The sequence below is a fragment of the Squalius cephalus genome (assembly GCF_949319135.1).
Source record: "Squalius cephalus genome assembly, chromosome: 5".
Taxonomy (NCBI): domain Eukaryota; kingdom Metazoa; phylum Chordata; class Actinopteri; order Cypriniformes; family Leuciscidae; genus Squalius; species Squalius cephalus.
This window is the reverse complement of record NC_137126.1, coordinates 24238324-24264215: the sequence shown is the minus strand read 5'-3', so window position 1 is coordinate 24264215 and position 25892 is coordinate 24238324. Positions and strand designations below refer to the sequence as shown.

The following is a 25892-nucleotide window of genomic DNA, read 5'->3' as shown; positions in this document are numbered from 1 at the left end:
TTGATTGCACAGTTATCGTATCAAAGCATCCCTACAGATATTATATACATTGTCTCTATGCTGTCCATCATGTTGGTTTGTATTTGGACATGTAATATAATCAAGGATTATATTTTTATATTTCAAGGATTGGATTTTTTAAAAATCTGGAATCTTATTCAGTTTATATGCCAGTTCATAAAAACATTTGTCAAAATTTGTGACCAATCATGCCCTATAAAGCATTTGATAAATGTGGAAAAGTAAACATATAAATTCAAAATAATACTGCAACAGACATCAATGCCTTGTTTACTGGTGCAAAAATGACAAAATTGCTTTTGAGTGCTTTTAGTACACAAAACAAAACCACTCTCACCATGTTGTTTAGAGACAAACTGCACTGAAAATCATGTTTTAACAGGATACCAGCACTAGCTGATGATGGTTTATTTTCAGCCTGCCCACGACCACCATGCAGATCCAATTCTGGTTTATGAAAGGAGGAGGGTTGCACACACTTAATTTGGCTGTCAGACATTGGCTGTGACATCAGAGCTAAGAGACCTGCTCTTGAACAGGATGCACTTTAGTGGGAAAGCTACATAAAATGGTGCTCTGTAAAAAACAGTTGCCAAAACCAAAAACATTATGAAGCTGTAAGAAGCATCTGGAATGGAATTGTTTTTGCATAATTTCTTGTTCAATGATTTTTGTTTGATCCATACTTGGACCCTATGGAGTCATCAAGGTGGCCGGCTATCATGCAAATGGGTTTCCAAATGGGTCTCTGAAAGGATCTAAGCCCACTGCCTTTATGGGAGGAGCACTCTGTAAAGGTAAAGAAGAAAAGAAATGTAAATATTCTTGAGGTTCTCAGGGAAAAAAAACTCTGTTTGTTGTTGTTGATAACATTTTTCATAAGGATGCACATATACGTACAGTTGCAGGTACAGACGAGCCAAACAGATCTTTTCCAAAGGAGTTGTCGAATGGGTTCTGACCTCCAATCTTCAATGGCTCTGCGGTGACAGAAATTATTTGTCATGTCAAAATGTTTCCAATTCAACTTTTTTTCAGCTGAAACCTTTTGACTAAAAATATTTACTTGAAGTAAAATTTAAAATTTAATATTTTAATAATTTAACAACACATTTGCATGTTGTGGTTGTTGGCAAATAGTCACATGACATAGGTAAACAAATAAAATATTACATTTTTTTGTGTTTTTTAATTTTTTAGTAAAGGTACTTATTTACAGTATATCTATTTACATCTTTTTAATTGTAATAGTGTCACAGTCCACATCATGTTCACACTGTTTTTTTAGGAACTCAATCAATTTTCTATATAATAATATTGTTTTCACATTATTATTTTTGACTGTAATTATTTAAAAAAAAGTCATAAATGTATTACTATTGTAATAATGAAGTTGCACTGAAAAAAAAAAAATGTATTTGATAATTAGAATAATAGTTGTATTTTACACTACAAGTTACAGTACTAATATTTATTTTCTCAATTTTTCACTTTCAAACATTAAATCTTCAAGCTTTTATTTTGTTGGAAAACTGCAACAGGTTTTAGTTGACAACAGGTTTATAAACGCTCCCGTTGCAAATCTGGTGAAATGCTAAAAATGTATGTCCACAAAAATGTTGAAAATTATGCGAATGTGTAATAAAGTGATCCTGTCATACGCTGCGTTCCCAAATGCACGATATAAGCGACTCAAACTCACAGCAGATGCAGTGATGGTGTTAATGAATCGTTAAAACAGGTGAGATTTTAATTACAAATACAGCAATATCTGCTTACCTTTCCTTGCTGGCACGTTTGGTGGCTTAGCTATCTGGAAATCCTTAAACATCTCCTTGACATCTCTCTTCTCCTTTTCTCCTAGAGGATCCAGGTCAACAAAAGCATTACTGTCCACCTTTGGAGCTTCTTTGGTGGCTACTGCCCGAGGTGGAACCAGTGGAGGGGGACTGGAGCTCTGTGGTCCATTGGCCACAAGGCTGGGTGGAAATATGCTGGTCTGAAAGGGGTTCCCCAGGGTTGTATGATGGGTCCAGGATCCATTGGATCCGTTGGAGACTGAGGGGTTGGTCCATGATGGAAGCTGTTGGGTTGCGGTCGAGGTTCCAAAACCTACAGGAGTAGTTCCCCAGGCAGGCCCAGGAGAAGTGGAGAAAACGGGTACTTGAGTGAAGGGCTGAGAGGCACTGGTGGTGCTGGGGAAGATGGACGAGAGGGGCTGATTCCACGGAGCCGCTCCAGGAGTGGAAACTGCAGGTGGAGCTTGTAGAGACAAGCCTTCTTTAGAGAAGATATAGAGTTGATAAAAAGAAGGTTAAATATTAAAAAGCTCCACTTATTCAGTCTTCCTTCTTTGGGCAATTATTAAACGGACCATGCAATTCTTTGGAGCTATTTTAATTTAAATTTGTAATTACTGTGGTAAACAGAATAGTAATCACCATATCAGCCGCCCTTTCTATGAATATTATTCTACTGTACAATATCCCTCAAATGTTTGAAAGAATTTAATACCTTTAAGGATGCATTCAATTGTGCCAGTAAATACAATTATAATGTTACTAAAGATTTTTATTTCAAATAAATGCTGTTCTTTTGAACTTCAAAATAATCAAAGAATCCTGAAAAAAACATTACGGTTTCCACAAAAATACTAAGCATTATAACTGTTTTCAACATTGATAATAAGAAGAAAGTATCATGTGACACTGAAGATTGGAGTAATGGCTGCTAAAAATTCAGCTTTGTCATCACAGGAATAAATTACATTTTAAAATATAATGCTATAGAAAACAGTTATTTTAAATTGTGATAATATTTTAAAATATTACTGTTTTTTTACTTTTTCAAAACATCAAAAACATTCTTACCAACCCAAACTTTTGAAAGGAAGTGTAGATGAAATGCAATTCATTAAGCTCTATATTTATAATATACTGTATAAAGGTAACATCACAAAAGTTTTGAGACTGGAACTGCACTACCCACAGGACAGCCGTTCCATTGTTTGCTTGACACTAATTAACCTTAAACTTTCTTTTCTTTGCCAAGTGACCTGCACTGTATTCAAGATACACATTTTATCAGTTCCTGTATTCCCTGGGAATCAAACCCATGACCTTCGGCATTGCTAGCACCATGCTCTACTGTTTGAGCTACAGGAATATATAAATAAAAGAACACTTATTCTAAACTTTCATTTGAATAAAAATCACTGACATTTTGAAAAAGTATTTTATTGGAAACTCACAAATGTCAAGTTATTTATTTACTGTCTCGAGTGTCTTACCAAGAACTGTGAGTGCGTCAGTGGAGGAAGGGCTCCTGCTGAACAAACTGACAGAGTTGAGTGGGCAGTTCTCGGGTTGAGGAGGTGGTGATTCTGATTGATTTGGTGAAACAAATAGATCCATCTCAGGTTTTTCATTTGAAGGGGACTATAAAAGAGAATAAAAAATGATCATAAAAAAGAGTCCAACCAGGTTAAATAAAAACAAACAAAAAACAGAACAGAACAGGCTAAAACAAGCTTAATAAATTGTAAAGTAAAAAAAATACACACACTACCGTTAAAAAGTTTGGGGTCTGTACATTTTTTATTTGTATGTTTCTTTTTAAAGAAATGAATACTTTTATTCAGCAAGGACACATTACATTGATCAAAAGTGACAGTAAAGACATTTATAATGTTACACAGATTTATATTTAAATAAATGCTGTTCTTACACCTTTCTATTCATCAAATAATTCTAGGGAAAAATAAATGTTGTGTTATTATAAATGTTGAAAAAGTTGTGCTGCTTGATAAGAAATGTTTCTTGAGCAGCAAATCAGCATATTAGAATGATTTCTGAAGGATCATGTGTCACTGAAGACTGGAGTAATGATGCTGAATATTCAGCTTTGACATCACAGGAATAAATGACATTTTAAAATATATGAAAATAGAAAACAGTTATTTTAAATTGTAATAATATTTTACTGTATATAGTATTTTTTACTGTATTTTGATCAAATAAATGCAGCCTTGATGAACATAAGAGACTCTTTTTCAAATATATATATATATATACATAATGTGATTGGAAAGACATTAACAAATCAATCCTTACCTTACAAGTACAAGTCACTGAAGCATTAAAAATTGAGGTAAACAACATTACCAGATCATGAAGTGGTGTTAGATATAAATTAGTAGATATAAAAAGTAGAATGTGAAAGAGGCCATCTAATTATCAAAATACAATCATTAATGTAACCTTACCTTTACACTCCTCCTGCCCCTTCCGGCTTTCATATTGAGTGGTGGAGGGCTTATAATAACCGAATCCTTGGTTTGATTGACAGATAGCTCTCCCATGCCTCCATTCTCATGCTTCACTCCATTCTGCACTGGCTGCATCTTCTCTGAATCTACGACAAACGGATTAGGGGTCACTTTCCCATGTCCGTTCTGCTCTTGAACTGGGACAGTATTCTGAGTCCAGCTAGTGGCTTCTGCAGCTCTGCCATCTAAAGGCCAGTGGCCATTACTGAGAGCCTGGATGACTGTCCTGTTGGAGAGTTGGTCGAACTGCTGGCCCAAGTAGTCTGAGTCACCATTCTTAGGGCCACCATTGAACAAGTTATTAGTGCTGTGGTTTTCTGTGGCAGGGTATTCCCTGATTGATTGGTCGTCGCTTGAAAATGGGTCATCACTGAACGGGTCATGGATTGGGGTGGGGAAGAAGTTGAGCTGAGAAGAGAAGGGGTTCTCAGGCGAGAGGCTGGACGGGGCTCTGGGGATAGAAGATGAGGTGAAGGGGTTTCCTTTAACACAGTTCTGATTGCTGTCTATCTCAGTGGACAGATCCATCAACAGGATGTTCTCAGACTCCTGAAGGAAGATTTGGAGGATTGGGAGAGAAACAGAAAGAGAAGAATAAATAAATAATAAGCTGATGTCAATAATACATGAATGCTTATTTAAGTGGTGTATAGATGAAGTCATGCATGAAGTACAATAAACTTGTTCCATGTAAATGCTGTGTAGTCTAATCAATCAGAAATGCAAGCATGTGCGTTCATGACATAAGTGTAGGGCTGCCAACCATCTCGTATAAAACAGGATTGTTCTGTCTTTAAGGGAAGTGTCTTGTACCAACACCGTTAAGAACAATATTTTTTTTTGCATGTGAATCAATTTTACACAATCGTTCAAAGGTTTGGGTTTGGCAAGATTTGAAGAGGAAAAAAGTCACAACAAGGCTGCATTTATTTAATCAAAATACAGTAAAAACAGTAATATTGCGAAATATTATTAAAATAACAGATTTCCACAGATTTTTCAGCAGCCATTGCTCCAGTCTTCTACTCCAGATCTTTCAGAAATCACTCTAATATGCTGATTTGATGCTCAAGAAACATTTCAGATTATGTTGAAAACAGTTGTGCAGATTAATATTTAGTATATTAAGTTTTTGAATAGAAAGTTCAAAAGAACAGAATTTATCTTAAATAGAAATCTTTTGTAACATTATAAATGTCTTTAATGTCAGTTTTGTTCAATTCAATGTGTCCTTACTAAGTAAAAATCTTACTGACCCCAAACTTTGTATATACAAGTGCCAATGTTAAAACTAAAGAGTAGAGTATATTTTGTATGTATATACATTTATTTATTTTATTATTCCATCTATTAGTTAAATATGTAGGGTTCTTCTAATGGCCTTTACTGTCTGATGCTTGTTCTTCTCTTTATCAGACAGCTCATCTGTTTTGTAATTGTTGTAATACCTTTTATATGTCTGCAGATAATGTAATAGAAACTACAGAGCAGAATAGAAAACAAATTGCAAACCATGAGAGTGAAACACAGTGAGTTATAAATTGAGAGCCCTGATATTAGAAACTGCTACACAGACACTACATTTGACAGTGGGGGAAGAATGAGGAAGAAGAGAGGGCAGCTACTACTAGCTAATTATGGTGAAATCATTGGTGTCCCTTATACTCTACTAAAGTTGGCAACCCTAAGTGTTTTCCCCAATATACCATGCTTTTGACAACAAAACACTGGTTGAATAATGGATGGCTAAAAATGAATGAATAAACTTCACAGTATATGCACACATTACCTGAACTTGTTCTCTCACAGTCAATGCAATGTTTAGTTAGAAGAACAGAACAAACTCTGCATCAACACCACTTGTAAAAAGTCAACCATGAAAGTAAACAGCAAGCAGAAGATGACTGGATAAGGGAAGATTCATTCTTTTTGTGGAAACTCATGTATTTTACATGTAACATATTTAACCATTTCAAGGGCCTTAGAATTCATCATACTGAGAAAAAACTGCCTCATATAGTTGTGAAGTTATTCTATAGAGCAGTGTCTTCAAACAACTGAGCCTTGTTGAGTTTTTAGTGCTTGTTATTTTTGTTGGCCTGAGCCCAAGCCTTTTACTCCCCATGACAGCATTTTCTTCATTTGAGGTCAATCAAGCACCAGAGACTAAACAAGGACTATAGCAGGATACAAGACTTGTCTAAACGCCACTAGTTTCTTTCAAACGGCGTAATGTCTCATTTGGATAATGTTGCTTTGGTCTGGTAAATGAGCTGGTGTATAATAGAACTCCATGGAAAGAGCATTCATAATGGTAGTCTATCTTTCTTGTGTTAATAGAGTGTCACCGTCAATACAAACCAAAATTGGAGTGAAAACGTCTCACATTCAGTCTGAATGTGTATATTTATACATTAATATGCATGACTCATTCTTGCCCAACAGTCTTACCGAGGGAGAGTTTAAGTCAGGTGGGGTCGACATGTCTCCAAACAAGTCCAGCTGTTCAACGCCCTGCAACAGAGTTGGAAAAAAAAGTTGACACCAAACAGAGTCAAAGTAACCAAAACACCTAAGAGAAAAGCCATTCATTCTGAGGGCAGATGAATGGGAGGAAATGAGCATTGAAGAATGAGGAGAATTGTGTTTTTTTTCCAAAGACTGTGAGTGAAAGGAGTGGTGGGAGAATGTCCTGAGCTGCTATGTGATGCATCTCAGTTATTTCCTGTCTGCTAACTTAATTAGCTTTCACCCCCTAAGGAGACTAGTTTAGGTGCAGTGTGCAAATGGTGAACAACAACATGAAGACAACCCAGCAGGAGGCTTTAGGAACTGGGCCAGAGAGACACAACTCTACTGGCATCTGGGAGCCTTCAGGTTGGAGGCCACTAACAAAACTCTTTCACTGTTGTGGAACAATATCAGGACCATTTGGTGAATGTAAATCATACTCACTTTTCTGTCATTGTGTGAGCCTTCACTGCCATTCTGTTGAGGTAAGATTGACAGAAGTTAGAAGCAAAATATATAGAATGATAAAACATTTAGCAGATGTTTATTTAATGTCTCAATACTTACCTCTATGACTTTATTATTTTCATCCTGAAGAGAAAACAAGATCTGATTAGAAATAAAAATGTACCTAATTTGACAAAAAGAGCTATATCTATACACAAGAGTGATTGAGTAGTTTAGTTTGTGGTGATATACATACACTGCCGTTCAAAAGTTTGGGGTTGGTCATTTTTTTTAATGTTTTTGAAAGAAGTCTCTTCTGCTCACTAAGGTTGCATTTATTTGAACAAAAAAGAATAATTAAAATGCCATTCATTCCTGTGATGTCAAAGCTGAATTTTCATCAGTCATTACTCCAGTCTTCAGTGTTACATGATCCTTCAGAAAGTTCAAAAGAACAGCATTCATTTGAATTAGTAGTGTTTTGTAACATTATAAATGTTTTACTGTGACTTGTGATCAATTAAAGCATCCTTGCTGAGTTAAAAAAGTATTAATTTCTTTAAAACCCAACCCAAACTTTGAATGGTACAGTAATTTCTTGCATTTTGAAAGAGTTACACTTGAAGTATGAGTATAAAAGTTTCTCACTGGCTCATACAGTCTAGATACATCTAAAAATATTTTTGAGGAGTCTCGCACCTTCTTTGAACCCTCAACTTCTTTTTTCTTCATATTGAAGATTAACTGGAAAAGATCCTTCAGGTCAATGACAAGAGGCTCTGCCTGAGTGGAAACACAGACAATGTGTTAAAAGGCATTTTTCCTGCAGGTTTATGAGTGAATGTTTGTGAGCAGGGGGGAATGTGTTTTTGTGGGAATGCATTTAGAAAAACGCACCACTGGGAAATGAGTAACAGAGAAAGAGAGAACAAGTTTGTCTGTGTGTGCCTAAGGCATGAGTGTGTGAAGAAGGAAAGAGCTTTGCTCCATAAAATCTCACTGGACCTGCTGTGCAGTTTTAATGGCAAAGAACTGGTGCTGGCCCTCCGCACCGCACACGTAGCCAAACGCTCTGCTGTCAGTGACATCCCGTGCGATGAAGGAGATCTTATTTACTGCATGCTCCAGTATTTTTGCCTGAAGAAATCAAAACAAAGTAACAATGAATACTGTATATTGGGTATCAAATGGTATATCTGTTGAAGAGTTCATTCTAGTCAGTATAAATAATGAATGAGTGAGAGAGACAGACCCCTGTTTTCTCATCGGTAACAGTAATTCCTGCGAGGGAGATGTTCACCCAGACTCTCTGCTTGTGTTTGCCCGCAGAGCGAGCTGCCACTGCCTTGCCCTGTGATCGCAGAGAGAAAAGACAAAAAAATGTTTGCTGAGAATAAAAAACAAATCATTTTGACTTCTTGCATGTTGTCAGTGTCCTGCCAAATAAATGTCTGTTAAACCATTTGGACTTCTTTGGACTAAATAAATTGTGTAGGAAACAGGGATATTTCTGTCTTTTAAAATATCATAAATATTGAATCAGAATAAACTAAAAACAGCCAATATAATTACTTCACGCCAGTAACATTTATGTCAAAAATACTGGAAAACATTGTGTTGACTCAATTATTCTCTTTCTTGCAGAGATGTCTCTCCTCAAATCTAACAATCTAAGGGTATATTTCATTGACACAGTTTGCTCTCTGGAGATATTAAGGCTTTAAACCTAGCTAACAAAAATATGTTCTAAAACATTTTGCTACGGTAACTTTTAAGTTACAAATAGGTTAACTCTGAATGTTCTCTGAATGCTTAAAACCCCCAGTTTGTTTGAATTTTTTTTTTTAAATTTTGTAATTATGCAAACGTAATGGGGACGTTACTTTTGAATGTTCTCTAATCATTCTGAAACAATTAGCAGCAGTAAAAAATAAACTAAAATTAAAAGAATTTTAGAACAATATTCATTCAATTACAATACTAAAATTCAATGAACAATATATAGCAATACTTTTTTTTGTGCAAAACTTTTGAGAACATTTTAAAGACAACATAACTGTGAACAAACGTTATATTTACTTTGCTTGAATTATGTTTGTTCATAACTTTGAGATGATATTGCCAGAACTTTAGCCAAAGTTCTGAGAATGTTCCTTGTTATCTGGGAAACAACATGCATTGTGAAAAGTCAATACAAATAAATCCATCTTGTCCTATGTTTCTGCCATTAGTTTCGGCTACTAGAAGTCACTTAAAGGGATACTTCACCGATTAGCATTAAGCTTTGTATCAGTAGAAACCCGGTAGTATTTTCGAATGACCGTGCTTCCCTCCCTCATGTCCCCCTGAGACGAGAGATTTCTGTGTGTCTGGAAAAAAACCTCAGATGACGCAAAAATCGTAATTTTGCGTCATCGGAGGCTGTTTTGGCCAGAGGCTAGAGACTACAGCCAGTAGTAGGAGCTAGTTCCGCATGTTTTCAACCCCCCCCATAGGGGGTGGGATCTCACGATAAAACGGCATCTTTTCAGTTTCAAGTCAACTAGTAGCCTAGTTGTATCATTTCTTCTGATACCGCCCTCTGTAACCGGTAGGCGTGGCTTGGGAGTGGCCTCGTAGGGCAGCAAAACAAGTGCATTCTGGGAGTTGTTGTCTTTCATCCACATGAGCCCAAAATAAATTTTCTGGCTTTTCTCAGTCTAGAAGGCACCAACTTCGAAAATAATTTCACATTTCTACTACATAAATGACCCAATTTAAATACACATTCATCTTTCCAGAGGTGAAATATCCCTTTAAGATATACTGTACTAAAAAACAAACATGCTTGACGTTTCACTGACCTTCAGTTTTATCATGGAGTCTTGGCTCATTTTATCTCCTCTTGCTTCAGGGACATCATCTACACCGATCAACTTGGCTTTGTAGCGAACTCCATTACCTTTGAACCTGGCAAGGAGGAACTCATCTGTTTTCTCTGGGCTTGCAGCTGAAAAAAGCAGATAAAAAGAGAGATTTGAATCTAAAACATAAAATGAAATATTGTGAGATTTAAAAGTATTTAATTTAAAGTGTGTTGCAAAAGAGAAATCATTTAATGCTTTATTATTAAACAGATTTGTAAAATAGATTGACTGCTGTGACGCAGATTCCCATGAACATATACACTGCTGCAATTACCACAAACGCTTATGGGGAGATTGAGACAACATATAAAAAAGAAGTTTTTTATGGCTTTAGGCCAGTAATTACCAACCAAAGATTTAAAATAAAAATAGATATAAAAATATTAGGGCTGTTAATAAAGTAAATAATCATAATTATCTTTTTTCAGTCGAGTTTTAGGAAATGAAAATATATGTGTATATATTTTAATATGTACAAATATAGACTTCCAAATTTTGGGCACAGTTTAATAAATTAATACTTTTATTCAGAAAAGATGCATTAAATTGATCAAAAGTGTTACAAAAAAATGATATCATATAAAGTTCTTTTGAACTTCATCAAACAATTCTGACAAAATGCCTTAGATTTCTTGGCTAGGTTTATCCTTTTGAAAAGAGCTGAAAAAGCAAGTTCTTCACTCATACATGAAACCACTAATTAAGTGTCCTTTCTGTAGTATAGGACGAGCCCCTGTCATTTAACCTTTTTAAAATACTGCTCCATATAATTAACTGATTACAGTTTACAGCAGGCAAATGCGGCTCATCACAAAATGCAGCTGTCATTCAAAACAAAAGCATTCTAAAATGGGAATGAATAGTGCAGTGCAGAATCATTTACGAAATCCTTTATTCTTAGAGGAATGAGAAACGATTCAGAGACATAATTACGGCTGTCGCTGGGATTGATGCCATTCGGAAGGAACTGATGGTACCAGCTGTCTGAGATACAGAGTTATCTCTAGTTGAATTTCAGCTCTGAATCTCAGTCTGAATGCTACTCAATCACTGGAAATGTCAGCAAGTTACCCAAGCGTATTTCAAAATATGGGCGATTACTCAATGGCACAAAAAGATCTGAAGGAGGCTGAATAAAATGAACACAAAGTGCTTCAGATTATCCACCAGAGAGAGAGAGAGAGAGAACGAATGATCAAGTATCTTTTAATAAACAGTATTCATATAACATTACACATAGGAACACAACGTTAACACAAGACAAAGCATTGAGGAGATCTAAGGGCTTAAAAACAAAAGGAGGCTAATCAACAGAACTATAGACAGGTGCATAACATAATGGAAACAAACAAGTATCAGGAATACAGGCAAACAGGAACAGAACAGAACCAAAACAAAACTAAACATGTATCTTCTCTTTTGGAAGGCAAGTCCTCGCGCTCTAAAGTTTAACAGAGGAGGGAGGAGGACGATGAGTCTGAGACAGGCGACAGCCAGCAGATGGTTACATCACGGTGGAGATGACGAAGGTAAAAGCCTGGAAAGAGTCAGAGATCCGACCACCAGCGGTGGAGCCAAGAGAGTTGGAGATCCAGGCGGAGTCAAGGAGACACAGAGACCGGGCGACATCGTAGGTCCTTGAGCCGTGGTGACTAGTGGCAAAGGTGAAGCCAGAGTGCTGGATGACTGAGTCAGAGCCAGTTGGACTGAGAGCCAGAGGGATGAGGGAGCCCGGTGGAGCCATAAGGACCACAGTCACAGGTGAAGCCGAGGGGGCGAGGAGCCAAGGTGGAGCCGACTGTTCAACCAAGGCAGAGCTGAGGGATCCATTTGCCAAGGCGGAGCTGGAGACTGGAAGACCCGAGGCAGACCCGTGCAGCAGAGTGGAGTAAACAGAGGAAGAGCCAAGGAACTGAAGGGAACCAAGATGTCGAGATGGGGTCGAAGGACTGGCTATCTTTGGTAGAGGAGGTGGGAGAAGGATGCTGGGTGGGATCGTTGGAAACACAGGAGACTTGGAACTGGGCAGGACCAGCGGAGATGCAGGAGGCCTCAAGTATGGGTGAGGCTCCAATCCATCCTCTCGTACTCCACAAGCACACCTACTGGGATGGGCAATGTTGCCGGCTCACACACCTGGACAGACTTTCCGTTGGGCTTGGGCTCTGGGGCAATGATTGGCTCAGGCGTCTACTCTGGCATCGCGGCAGGCTCAGACTCTGTGTCTGCGGTGGATCCTGGTGTATGCTCCGTGCAGGGTGTGAGAGGTGGCTGACTGGACTCTGGCTCCTCCTCAACAGGGCAGGCGGTAAATGCCGATCCGTTGTTCACCAGCACCCACTCTACAAATGCGGAAAATAAACAGAGCAAGTGGTCCGGATAGTAGGTGAGGCATACCAGATCTAAAAAGTCCCTTGTGTGGTCCTAAAGTGAGCGATCTCCCTGCTCCAGCAACAGGAGACGCACAGCAGGTAAGTCCATAGTTGTATTTCAACGGGGAAAAAAAAAGCTATTCTAGCTATTGCGTTCTGCAATGTTCGTGTGTGTAGATAATCCACCAGAGAGAGAGAGAGAGAGAGAGCGAACAATCAAGTAACTTTTAATAAACAGGAACCATATAACTTTACACAAAGGAACACAATGTTAACGCAAGCCAAAGAGGAGAACTAAGGGCTTAAATACAAGAGGCTAATCAACAAAACTTAAGACAGGTGTGTAATGTAATCAGAAACCACGGAAACAAACAAGGATTGAGAACACAGGCAAACAGGAACAGAACAGAACCAAACAAAAACACATGAAACTAAACATATAAGACAATATGCTGATCATTGTGTTTTATTGGTTCCTCCCAGAGCATTTTTTTATATATCTGTTTGGCCATGTTTTAGTCTTAAAACTGTGTTGTTTTGGATATGTGCCACATTATTTGCTAGTTTGAGAGTTCATATATGTCCTCCTCCTCCCTTGGAAACAACCAATCTCTTCTCTATGAGCTCTTCATTGGGTCTTCTGTGGTATCTCACTATCCTTCTTCTTTCTTCTTGACTTTTGGCCATTTATTTTGTCTGCCTGCCCTGTGTCTCACTTCAAAACCAGAGCTCAGCTGACTATGTGGCGATGTCCCCTTTTGGCCAGTGGAGCTGCTGAGATGGCAGAGGCGGAGAAAGAGAGAGTGAATCAGACGCAGAGAAACAAAAAGAGACTGAGAGAGAACAGTCTGGCCGAGGCCCAGACCTCATGCCTTCTGTGGCCAAGCTGAGGGACAACATTGACATTCATCCCATGCAGGGACTCTACAGGCTTGAGGTTTCAGCTCTATAACCCCCTCCCAACGTGAACATATAATACCCATAAATATGAGTGCTTGGTTTAGTTACTGTTTTCATTAAATGGCATGTGTAGACCTTTTTGTTCTGTCTGTTTTTTTTAATTGGCTAAAATAAACAGAATATTCATAGACTGAGTTAGCCTATTTTTAAAGTAAGATCTACAGGTCTGGCTGATATTTGAGATAAAAAAAAAAAAAATTGTATCTATGTATAAATGTATAAATTATAAATGTATAATGTATAAATTAGCAATCTAAAATTTATATTACTGTGCCGCATCTAACCCACACAAAGTTATTTAGGTTATTTAAGTTTAAGTGGACTGATTGGAGAAGTCCTGCATACGTCACCAGAGAGAAGTCTGTTGTTTCACTGCAAGATGAATTATGACATTTTGCTGAAACATTATGAGTAAAAAATAAAACATTGTTTTAAAAAAGTAAAACAATGAAACATGCACGGATGAATCGTTCAAAATAAAATAGAAAATAGGGTGAATTTTAATTTCATGCTGACTTTATATGTAATCTTTATCACATTTTAAAATATTTCCATTTTTATTTATCATACTGTACATTATAATGTTGTGATGTCTAAATTCACTTGTAGCATGTAAAAGTTTTAAGCATTTTATTTTTTATTTATTTAGATAAGATGTAAATAAAATGTTAATATTGGCCATAACACAAAATCAATTATCGCCTTACCACTATCGGACATCATTTTAATACAGGTGCATCCATAGTTGTAAGTTTAAGCACTAACACAGTAATTTATAGGCTTACCTATAACTATTAAGATCTTAATCAAGATGACAAGTGATTTTTGTTGGTCTGGAAGTAAAAACTCATGAGGTATGGGGTATGTGGAGAAAAATATTCCCTATTGCTCACAAATGAGCCTGATCATTAAGGTAAGCCAAAAACACATTCATCTATAAAAAAAAGTTAAAGAAATGAAAGAAAAATGGGGCTATACATGACCTGCAATAACAATGTGGCTGAAAGATCAAATGTGATGTTGCACCAATATATTTTTGTTTCTATGTCCAACACATGACTATGAAACCTCCTTCAACCCCAGATGCACCTCATTGCCCAAATCACTGCTGGCTATTCCACGTGAGACTGTGGGAATCATCTTGCTTGTTTTCATGCCTGTGGAAAAGGCTCATAAATACACATGTTGGAGAGTGTCTTGCCGTCGCAGCTGGAAGGTATTGTGGAAACAGCAACAGAACTGTAATGGAATCCATCACTAGTGTGCTCTGTTGGTATGAATGAGCTAGGCAAGACAAACAATACCACTGTGCACCAGGTTCCAGCTTAGAAAAATAAATCCAGAGAAATATTGGGTCAAAGAGGCCCCTGGAGCTCTGGACGGAGGATTTTAGGTTTCTGCAGGTGGCTGTTCGCCAACTTTGCACTGCGCTACACGACATGTCAAGGAACTTGATGAACTCAAACTGTCCTCTTGAGAAGAAACAGTGCCTTATTTTTTACCATTTACATTTGTCAGATGTAATCACTGGGTCATATACATGACAACACAATCATAATGCTACTATTGGGTCAGCTTTGCAGTTAGACAGTGCAATTAGGTTGCAAACAAACACAATGTATCTCTATAGACAGAGGAAAAGTAGGGGAGAAAGAGAGAAGGTAATATATTCAAATAAATAAATAAGTTGCACATCTGTAAATATCCCTAGATGAAGAAGTCAAAAAATATAAATGTATTACAATATTAAAAAGCCAGAAGGCTTAAAGTAATATCCTATGAAACTAATAAAAGCCCACCCATGCTCAACATTCCACAACACAGATTAATGCCTGAAACATTCCAAGGAAAGCACACATTTACTGATAAAGTGATGAATTTAGGTTAAGACATAACTATTAAATCATTTTTGTCTGATTCCAACTGTACAGTCCGAGAAAAATATGGCAAACCCTTTGGATTCCAGACTGAAGCATAAATCATGGATGTAATCACAAAATGGTTTTCTTAACCAGTGCATAACTTCATGTAAATTCTGAGATCAAATCTCTAAACAAACTGCCTTTTCATCTGGGGAGGTGGCAAGCACAATAGATGTATTTAAGTTTCAAAACTCTTATGAGGGTTTAGTTTTACCTCAGAATAGGTTCATTACATGTTTGTAATGGACCAAGCTTGGTTTTTGTAGGTGCTCTGGAGACGTGGACGCTAGGAGCAACTCACACTCACATTACACACCGCTAAAAACTCACAGCAAATCTCAGTGGGATACTCACTATACCACTAATGATGTGCTAGTAGACACAAGTAGGTCAGCAAAGATGTCTACTCAGTTTTTGTACTTTCTTTAAACAATCCATTGCATTTTCTCTCATAATAGAGGCTTTTACTGAGAAACCACTAATTAAGTAAAACGTAAAATGATTGCAGCCTGTCAAACAATCATTGCCAAAGCTATGCTTGAAAAAAGGGGTCTAAAAGTATTTAAACCACTTGAATCACCCAAGGTCTGGCCTGTATACTAAACAAAAACTAAGATATTGACGTGTGAAAAGTGTCACTGTCACATACCCTTCTTCTTTTCTTTTTTGGAGGGTGTCTTAAAAGGTGCCTGCTCGACGGGGGGTGTGCTGGTTTCCACTTCTGCAGACATGTTTGAAGGCCAGCCTTGTTCAAAACAAATGTGAAGACAGGATCAGTTGAAGCCCTCTTGCTCTCCTCTCTGCAGTGTGTGCACCACAGCTTGACTCAGCAGTGGACCATGATCAACAGTGCCTGCACTGGATAGGAAGGAGACAGAGAGAGAAAGCAAAACAGGAAACAGATTTAGTAGAGGTTTACAAATGTACATATCAAAGGAAAATAAAGCCATTGTAGCATTATTTAGCAGATTTTTGTGTAGGCAACAGGACTCCAGACAATAATACAGTATATTATGTGCTATCAAATCGATTAATCGTATCTAACATAAAAGTTTGTGTTTATATAATATATGTAACTATATGTGTGTGTGTGTGTGTGTGCACATATATATATATACTGTATATACTGTATATATATATATATATATATATATATATATATATATATATATATATATATATATATATATATATATTGTATATACACTGTATATATATATATATATATATATTAGGGCTGTCAAACGATTAATCGCATCCAAAATAAAATTTTGTTTTTACATAATATATGTGTGTGTACGGTGTATAATTATTTTCTATATATAAATACACACACATGCATGTATATATTTAAGAAATATTTGCATGTATATACTGTGTATATATATTTATATTATATATAATTTATATTGTATATAAATATTTTATATATAAATAACACATTTTTCTTAAATATATATGCATGTGTGTGTATTTATATATAGAAAATAATTATACTCCATACACACACATATATTATGTAAACACAAACTTTTATTTTGGATGCGATTAATCGCGATTAATCGTTTGACAGCCCTAATGTATATATATATACATATTGGTATATTTATAAACAAACTTTTATGTTGGATGCAATTAATCGCGATTAATCGATCGATATGACAGCATATGAAGCATTTAGGAACAAATTACTTTTTAGTTATTACATTACAATGATTATGTAGCCTATATATATCACTGTTTTGTAATAATTTTTCTGCTTGTCCGCAGAAAAAAAGCTGTTTTGTGTATTATGTTTCCAAAATGTCACTCCAACAAAGTTTAACTTAAAGTCAATTCAACCTTACGTTTGGACCACATATATTAAACATTAATAAAAAAAATCAATACTTTTTGTAAAATATTTCCGCTTCTTGTTAAAAATTAACCCTACAATTTATTTAAACAAAACTCTGTTGTGAGCATGTATCTTCTTAACTTCCACGTTCTCATATGAACAATTACCTAGTCAATAAACTAATGTGAGTCTCATGGACCTAAAATACACATCACAGTAACGATTCCCAGTTCATTTTGAATTGTACATAACTGAAAAATGACTTGAGGTTTAGTAAGAGAGTCAGTTGTGAACTCATTAGTGGCTCAGAATGATTCAAGGACTGAGTCTGATTCAAGCCTCTAATTCTTTAGCGAGCTTGAGTCATGAACCTTTTTGGCTGACTTATTAAAAAACACTGCACGCTCTAACTATATGATATCTGATGAAACCGCATATGGACACACATATTAGTCACAGTCCGGAGTGCTGAGACAAGCATTAGCATGTCAGATGTTGGTGAACACTGTTTAGCGCAAGGTGATCGCTTGCTCTCTAACGCTGGTTAACTTTTGTAATAATGTGCTAACTAGTTTTATCTCAGTGGACTGAAGTCCACAAGGAATACAAAGTGGCTGTGCTTAAACATAAGCTGAATAAACATCCTGAACTCTGGAGCATTTTTCTGTGGTGACATTGTTCAGCCATAAATACTCGCCACTAGCTGCCTTTAACAACCCACGTGACATTCATGTTTTGAGTTAATACAGATAACTGGCTCAGACTTATCAGAGATGATAGGTCACTGAGACATTTTTGCTTTCTCGAACCTGTCCTTTCTTGGCATATCTATTATAGGACCACAGTACCCTTAGCTTCTATCTCCCGCTGTCTCTGCATTGCAATTATACCGCCCTGCACCCAAAGACAGGAAGTCACAGCTTCCCTTCCATCTGGGATCTATTCATTCTCCACCTTCTTCATACCACAGACAGGCTATTTTTGTACATTTGTTTTCAATAAAAAAAAAAAAAATCAAAGTCACTCTTACATGAAAATATTTACCCTCATCAACTCACAGACTCGAGCTGCCTATAAATACATACACTTTCCGTGAAATAGCCTTCCTGTAGAACATTCAATACAATGTTGCAATTATGTTATGTAATTGCAAAACAACTTAGAAGGTTATTATCATTAACTAAAAACAAAAGAAAAACTATTAAAAACATGTTTGCTAATTTAAAAAAAATTAAAATAAATATAAATATTAGATTGAAAACTTCAACTAAATGAAAATTAGAAATGTTGCTTTGGTAAATAACTGAAATGAGATTAAGTTGAAGCACTAAAATTACTAACTGGAATTAAAACGAAGTAAAACTAAAACTGAAATAAAAAATAAATTAAACTAAAACTAAAAGCTAATTCAAAATATTAATAAAGAAGACTATAATAATATGTAAATAATAGAATCAAAGACCAAGTAAATTCACAGGTTTTGAAATACGCTATATTATTTTTTCCTCTAGTCAAAGTTGTTATCTAGCCCAACTCAAAATGGTATGCTTTTGTGTCTCACCAGACATAAATAGTTCTTAACCCATAATCAGCTTCACCTCTCACACTGGCGACCCACATGTGACCCCAGACTTCTGCTGGTCATCTATAGCTAGTGAGCAGATTCTATTATAAGAGCAAAGAGTACCAGCTGCTCTTCCCTGAATGACAGCTGTTGGCAACTCACGGTAGACAGAGCAACCTTGGCACAAAATATCCACAAATGCAGTGTCCTTTATAGACATGTGACTTCCCTTCCAGGCAAAAAGGAAGGATGGAACCAGAGGAAGAATGTGTCATGCCGGTGAGGTATTAAGATGTTCTAGTCAGGAGTAAAGTCTTGGTATCTAGCTGACAAGCTTATCCTATTAAGTCTACACCAGGAGACGAAAGAAAACATATATTATGTGCGTACATCTACCACACTGTCAGCGAGCACATCTAAATTATATTTTAGATACCAGACTGTGTGAATAGCTCACATACACATTTACTGTATGCCCAGACGTTTATATAGTTTCAAACATACATATACACTGTAAAAAATAATCCTGTTAAAAAATGGTAAACTACTGGCAGCTGTGGATGCCAGCATCATACCGTAAAAATACGGTATGTTACTGTTTTTGAAATTAACAGCTAAATATTGTTTTGTCAGCTACAGTATAAAACTGTAATTTAACTGCATGTTTAAACAGTAACACGCCGTATTTTTATGGTATGATGCTGGCAACCACAGCTGCCAGTAGTTTACCGTTTTTTAACAGGATTATTTTTTACAGTGTATTAGGAGTACAAGTAGAAAGATATCTTCAAAATGCCACTATCTTATACCATTACCATTTTACGAGCACTTTATTCCTGGAAGGATTTCTAAACCATTCAATAATGAATTAATTTAGGTGTTCAAAGGTGAACAGTTACAGAAACTTTTGAGATTCTGACATGGTGTATCCTACCAAACAACACGCAAGGGTTCATTGTAGTAAACACAGTTATGACTCTTAAATCTGGCTGGATGCACTGCGTTTAAAGCGGCTGTGGTGTGACTATAAATGCACACTGCAGATTCCATTTAAGTAGCAAGTGGCTACATTGCGGTAATAGCAAACAGCTTACAGTTTGGCCAGGTAACTTCACTAACATTCAAAGTTTGGGGTCAGTAGGATGCTTTTGAAAGAAGTCATCAAGGCTGCATTTAGTTGATCAAAAACACCGTAAAAGCAGTAATATTGTGGAAAACGTTTACAATTTAAAATAATTGTTTCCAATTTGAATATATTTGAACATGTATTTAATTCCTGTAATGGTAAAGCTGAATTTTCAGCATCATTACTCCAGTCTTCAGTGTCACATGATCCTTCAGAAATCATTCTAATATGCGGATTTGCTGCTTAAGAAACATTTCTTATTATTGTAATCAATGTTGAAAATATGATAATTTTTTGTTTATTTATTTGAAAAATAAATCTTACATGTAAAAGGACTTTCCAGTCACTTTTGATCAATTTAATGCATTCTTGCTAAATAAAAGTATTAATTCCTTATAAAAAAAAATCCTACTGGCCCCAAACCATCGAACAGTGTATGATGTTTATTCAAGGTATAATTACTCATATGAGTATTTATTTGTAGCCATAATATATAATACAAAATCATTGGAAAGTACAACGTCTTATTGCTTTAATAAACCGCACAATGTGAAAAGCTTTAAAAAGTAAAAGTTGCAGCACATTTTTGGAACTTGTCCAAGGTACAGAAATACAGGAAGCATGAGTGAAAAAAATGTAAACATCTGCAGGAGTTAGTTGTTCAAAATAACATCCCACAGACCTCACACTAGCGGGGTGTTTAGTTAATGCTAGAAAGAGGACTGCATAAGCAAAACCTCCTAATGTGACACATCTGAAAAACAAATGTGACAAATTCAATCACAAAAACACATTATCCATAATCACTCCATAAACTGTGGTGTAAATTCATCATTTTTTTTTTTTTTTTTTTTACAATGACTACATGGCATCAGGTATTGAACTGGATAGCTTCATCTAAACAGACAATTCATGCTCTTCTGCTGGCCAATAAAACTCAGTGAACTGTATATTCTGACCAACCATACTGTCACCATTTGATGCATAAGTTGCCGTTATTTGTACATATATGGGGTATTGTACCTTTAAAATATTTGCCACACTCTGACTTCAGTGCTTCCCGGTCAAAGCGCATGGAAAACATCAATATTTGCACTTTCTTGCCGGCCTGAGAAGCCCTCTTAGTCTCCATTTTCTCCTGCCTGGCATCTCAGCGGGTCTTCAATACTTGGTTCAGCAGCCAGAGAGGACTAAGAACGGGTATATAAACACCATCTTTCCTCTTCCCTATTCCTGGCCCCAAGGCTGTCACTTAACATAAGCTATGGAGTATGTGTAAATATCCACATGAAAAAAAAAAAGAAAGAAAAGAAAGCCAAGAAGACATATCCTCCCCAGCTCAATGCCAAGAATCTGAGGTAAACACACTGGACAGACAAAATCTCCAGGGGTGTGTTGTCAGATGTCAACAGGACACTGGATAACTAGAAGGAACACATAGGGGAACCAGGAACAAAGGCCTGATTGTACTCGTGCCACATGCAGGACCGAACCATGCATTTAATGGCCAGAACACCTCTGCGTTTAAGACTCTTTCTGAGGATAATGAACTGCCTGAGGATGGGGATCAGAGCAGAAGCCGGCCATAGAAAAGGAGGCTAAGGTGATACTGATATTGATTCATGTAACATTTTGCAATTCAAATGCAACATGTGGCTAGCCAATTATTGTATGACCCTTATGGCTTTGGATTGTGATGGTTCCCATGGCAACCGATGACAAGTATGGGCATCTCTTTTCATAGTGCTGCACTCACAGGCTGGCTTTGCACAGCAAACACACAATCCATCATCCAAGACACATAATCAAACAAAATGAGGGCAAGGAACACAGTACGCAGCCTCAGAAGAAGAAATTACAACCACTTTTCAAAAAGAAGAAACTATTACATCAAAAATTCAAAGCAAGTTGACCAAAATGACAGTAGAGACATTTATAAAGTTATTTATATTAAACATAAATGCTGTTCTTTTGAACTTTCCATTCATCAAAGACTCCTGAAAAAATATGTATCACTTCAAGAAAGATACTAAGATAAATGTTTCTTGAGCACCAAATCATCATATTAGAATGATTTCTGAAGGATCATGTGACACTGAAGACTGGAGTTATGATATTGAAAATTCAGATTTAACATCTGAATCCTTCCTTTTAACAGAAGGAGACCAAACCCACTGTTAAAGTGTTAGGCCTATCCAATGATATTTAGGTAACGCAATCTTACCTCACAGGAAATTATTATATTATTAATCATCTCAGCATGAGGTCCCATGATAAGTAGAGTTTTTTTTATATAAGTAAAAACATTTCAGAAGCACAGTAAACCATAATTTTAGCTCTCTGCTTGTGTGGTCGTTCATGTGTTCTGGAACAAAAGAGGCATTAAAATGTCTGGTGTACAAACACTGCCTAACCCATAACACCATAACACCATAACTGGGTTCATCTAGTGACACAACAAACTTTTTATAGAGCACTAAGCAAATGTAAATCCAGTTTTCACTCAGTAATTGTAGGAGGCCATTATGTACTGTAAGCTGTTCGATCTAGCCTTTGCTGAAATTATGTTTAAGGGAATGAAATGAGGACAAACGGTGCAGTAAGCCACGAGATTGCTCAAGACCTACTAAATGAATAGACTAAATAACTGTGTTTTATACACAAACCTTGGACACAGTACTCTTAATGAGGATTAAATGATGTCATTTGTGAAACTATACTGTAAATAGTGGTTTCTAGAAAAGCCAAAATGAAGCGCTTCAGTAAAGGCTAAATGTCTTAATGGTTCTGCAGCACAATGACTTAATGATTTCCAAAGTTTCTGTCCTGAACAAGATGGGCAAGAGTGTTTGTCCTGTCATGGGTCAAAGCCTGGACAGTGTCAGTATAAATGTTGTATAAATGTTGACTCACTTGCGTTCCATGCAGAAATTTGCACCAGATTTATCAGACTCTCATTAAAAAGGTATGTGCATTTGAAAATCCTATCCAGGAAAGATGTGTTCCATAGAAGAAAGTCATGCTGGTTTGGAACAACATCAGGGTGAGTAAATGATAACAGAATTTCCGATTTCAGGAGAACTATCCCTTTAAGTGTGTGGAGGTCAAGTGTTATCCTAGCAGATAATGTTGAAAAGCAAAGGCTTCCACGTGTGGCCCTAAAGCACATTTTCTTTCTTTACTGGTATAAAGAAAAAATTCCAAAGTCATTCCTTTTTTTAGGAGGGGGGAAAGTGCAGTACAAACAAACACTTGGGGCAAAGGTCACTTACCTCAGCATGTGGCCAACACAGTGAAATACCATTCTACACATAAAAGAGCAGCCATGACTTCTCTACTGACCTATATATGTCTACAATGAAATACAATAACTGTCCCTTTTGTCTAATAAAAAGTCACAGAGGCAAGAAAAGACAGCAGAGTTAGTGGAGAAGAGTCTCATAAAGGTCCAAAGTGATGGAGAGTTGCCTTTGTTTCTCTCTTTTTTGGACTACATTCTCCACTGAAATATGTTGTTCTTTTTATGAAGAGAGAGGGAGGAGGAAAGGTGCTGGACAGCATTTGAAGAGTTCAGAATGAGAGACAGAAGAGAAACTACGTTGAGTGCCAACATCTGGTTCCAATAAACAGCACACATTGTACCAACAGGAGAAAGAAGAATGTCTTGACGTGAGTCATACCCAGCATCATTTTTAAATGGTAATTCACATTTTAAAACAGTTGAACACAGTGTTGGCTCCTTGTCCGTGGTAAAGTAATTTACACTTTCTTAAGTAAAAACACATTTGCTGTTTTCAATATGATTGAAAGCATCTGTCCATGTCCAATGTGAGGAACAAAGACATTTTCTTTCAATGTTTCAAATAGGTTTTTATTTTTTACTACATGAAAGTGAGCTCACTAAAAAAGGGTTACATTTTCCCTCGACGTTTCCAGCTTTGTGAGAGGAAGAGGAACATATTTACTGTGGTATTTCCTCCTACAAAAAAACTATGGGGGATGGTGAAGCAAAAGGGGATGAAAATGGCATACAGGGAATAGAAAGTAACTGGTGAATGTGATTTCAGTACAACATTTTCCTGGATCAACATCTTTGTTGATCCTGGAACATTCCAATCTACCAATCAGATTGAGAGACAAGTTTACAGTTTATGTCAAGCTTAGGCTTACAACCAGGGTTAGGTGCTTCTACATCAGTGTTATTCACATATTATTCCACTCTGATTTTAGGGATAAGTTATGGCTTGGTTTAGGTTTAAGGGCAGGGATAGGGTTAGGACTACGTTTTTGGACAAGAATGTTGTTCCAGGATCAAGAAAATATGCTGATCCAGGAACATGCCTTACTTGGCAAAATCACAATGACCGAGTACAGTTAAAGTTATACTGAAAATGAGCATGTCCTCTTATAACTCTTACTGTAATGCCACTCACGCTTCAAGGCTTAGCTTTTCCAAGTCCCTGCCATTTAGATCAACCAGGACATAATGACATGCATTCCCTTTAACTGAGATCATAGCTGCAACCAAACGTAAGAGTCACCAAAGCTTGTGCCGCTCAAAACAGCACAGCAATCCAAAATCTTGTTTGTAACAACTAATGAGCACTATTTAAGGTCATATGAGGCCCTTATTAAAATCAGGCCTGTGATTCTGCTGGGAAGTCTAAAAAGTGAAGTTTCAGAAATACAAAATCTTAGAAATGTCTTAGTTTGAACTTTAAGACAAGGAGCTTTGAGTAGTCCTAGGTGTCTTCAAACTTGTATGCAATCCTTAAAAAATACTGATTATGCTGTTGCATGTATCACTTTATGTCATTTTAGATGATCTTGGTAGCCTAATGTACACCTGACAAATGCCTTTGAGTGTGGTGTCAATATAAAGATGTTTGCTAACGGATGTGGTCACTGTTGGTGAATGCAAACATTTGTGAATTTAGGTCAGACCAGCAGCCAACATCAATGTCATATCAACCTATTTTCAAGGTTTTTTTTTTGTTTGTTTTGTTTTTTTAAGGGAATCATTTAAAATCAACAGGTTCAATTGGCAAACAGAAAAAGATCTGGGATAGATTTGATAAGGACATTATAATGAGATATACATTTCACATTTCTGTAAGACATGTAAATGTTTGATTATTCATGAATGTATCGACGACTCAACGGTAAAATAAGCGTTAGAATGTCACATTTGTCTGTGCTAAAGCAGTAGCACGCGTTACTGTGATAATGTTTTCAGTGTTTAGTGGGAATTCTTTAAATATAGCACATAAGACGGCATTGCGAAAGACAGTATGAGGATTTTAGACAGTAACAAAGCTCATGCTGCAGTGAATGGAAACAGATCATATTAATATAAATAAATATTTAAAATAAAACCCCGGCTTATTTTTCTCTCCCGTTTACTCGTTAGTTTAAAGCACGAGATCCATATCGAAAGCTGGCAAAAATCGCCAGGTTTTCTTACACATTAGGCTACTAATTCATTTAAGGACAACGTTATATGCTCACCTACATTAAGACATTGAGCGGATCCTGGAGCTCGCATACTCCGAACCAGCAGAGAAAACGCGGCTTGACAACAGAGACGACGCGTGTCCGGTACTGCGGTATATTCCCGGGATGTGGCTCTGAGATGTTGACGGTGAAGGTCTTATTCCCGGGATGTTGGCAGCTCTGAGGAATGCGCTCTGATGTTGCTGCAGATTCAGTAACTCCCCCTCAAAGGGAAATTTAACCCTCTGAAAACCAGACGACGGTTCTCCTCAAATTCACTGCGTCTTACAGCATCACACAACACATGATCGTGTAATCCAAATGTTTCGAATGCGCTCTCGCTGGCTGTTTTTATTGTGGGCACTGATTTCTTGCATTTCGCTAGCCTGTGCACATTTTTCCCCCT

General features: G+C 36.7%; 1 protein-coding gene across 4 annotated transcripts; it reads right to left on the bottom strand.

The window, feature by feature from the left end:
* LOC307158563 (disabled homolog 2) lies at nucleotides 1–25892 on the bottom strand. 4 transcript variants are annotated; one of them, XM_079871258.1, is made up of 14 exons: nucleotides 25506–25892; nucleotides 16116–16324; nucleotides 10150–10295; nucleotides 8559–8657; nucleotides 8312–8443; nucleotides 8006–8089; nucleotides 7427–7450; nucleotides 7304–7336; nucleotides 6800–6862; nucleotides 4286–4897; nucleotides 3311–3458; nucleotides 1801–2301; nucleotides 922–1001; nucleotides 1–810 (listed from the first exon to the last, which is right to left on the bottom strand). In XM_079871258.1, exons 2-14 carry the CDS (start codon nucleotides 16195–16197, stop codon nucleotides 742–744), a joined length of 2073 nt encoding a protein of 690 aa, XP_079727384.1. In that variant the 5' UTR covers nucleotides 16198–16324; nucleotides 25506–25892; the 3' UTR covers nucleotides 1–741. The 4 variants fall into 4 exon arrangements, with proteins under 4 accessions (XP_079727384.1, XP_079727385.1, XP_079727387.1 ...); XM_079871259.1 differs by having other exon boundaries at nucleotides 25502–25813; XM_079871261.1 differs by having other exon boundaries at nucleotides 1801–2298; nucleotides 25502–25813.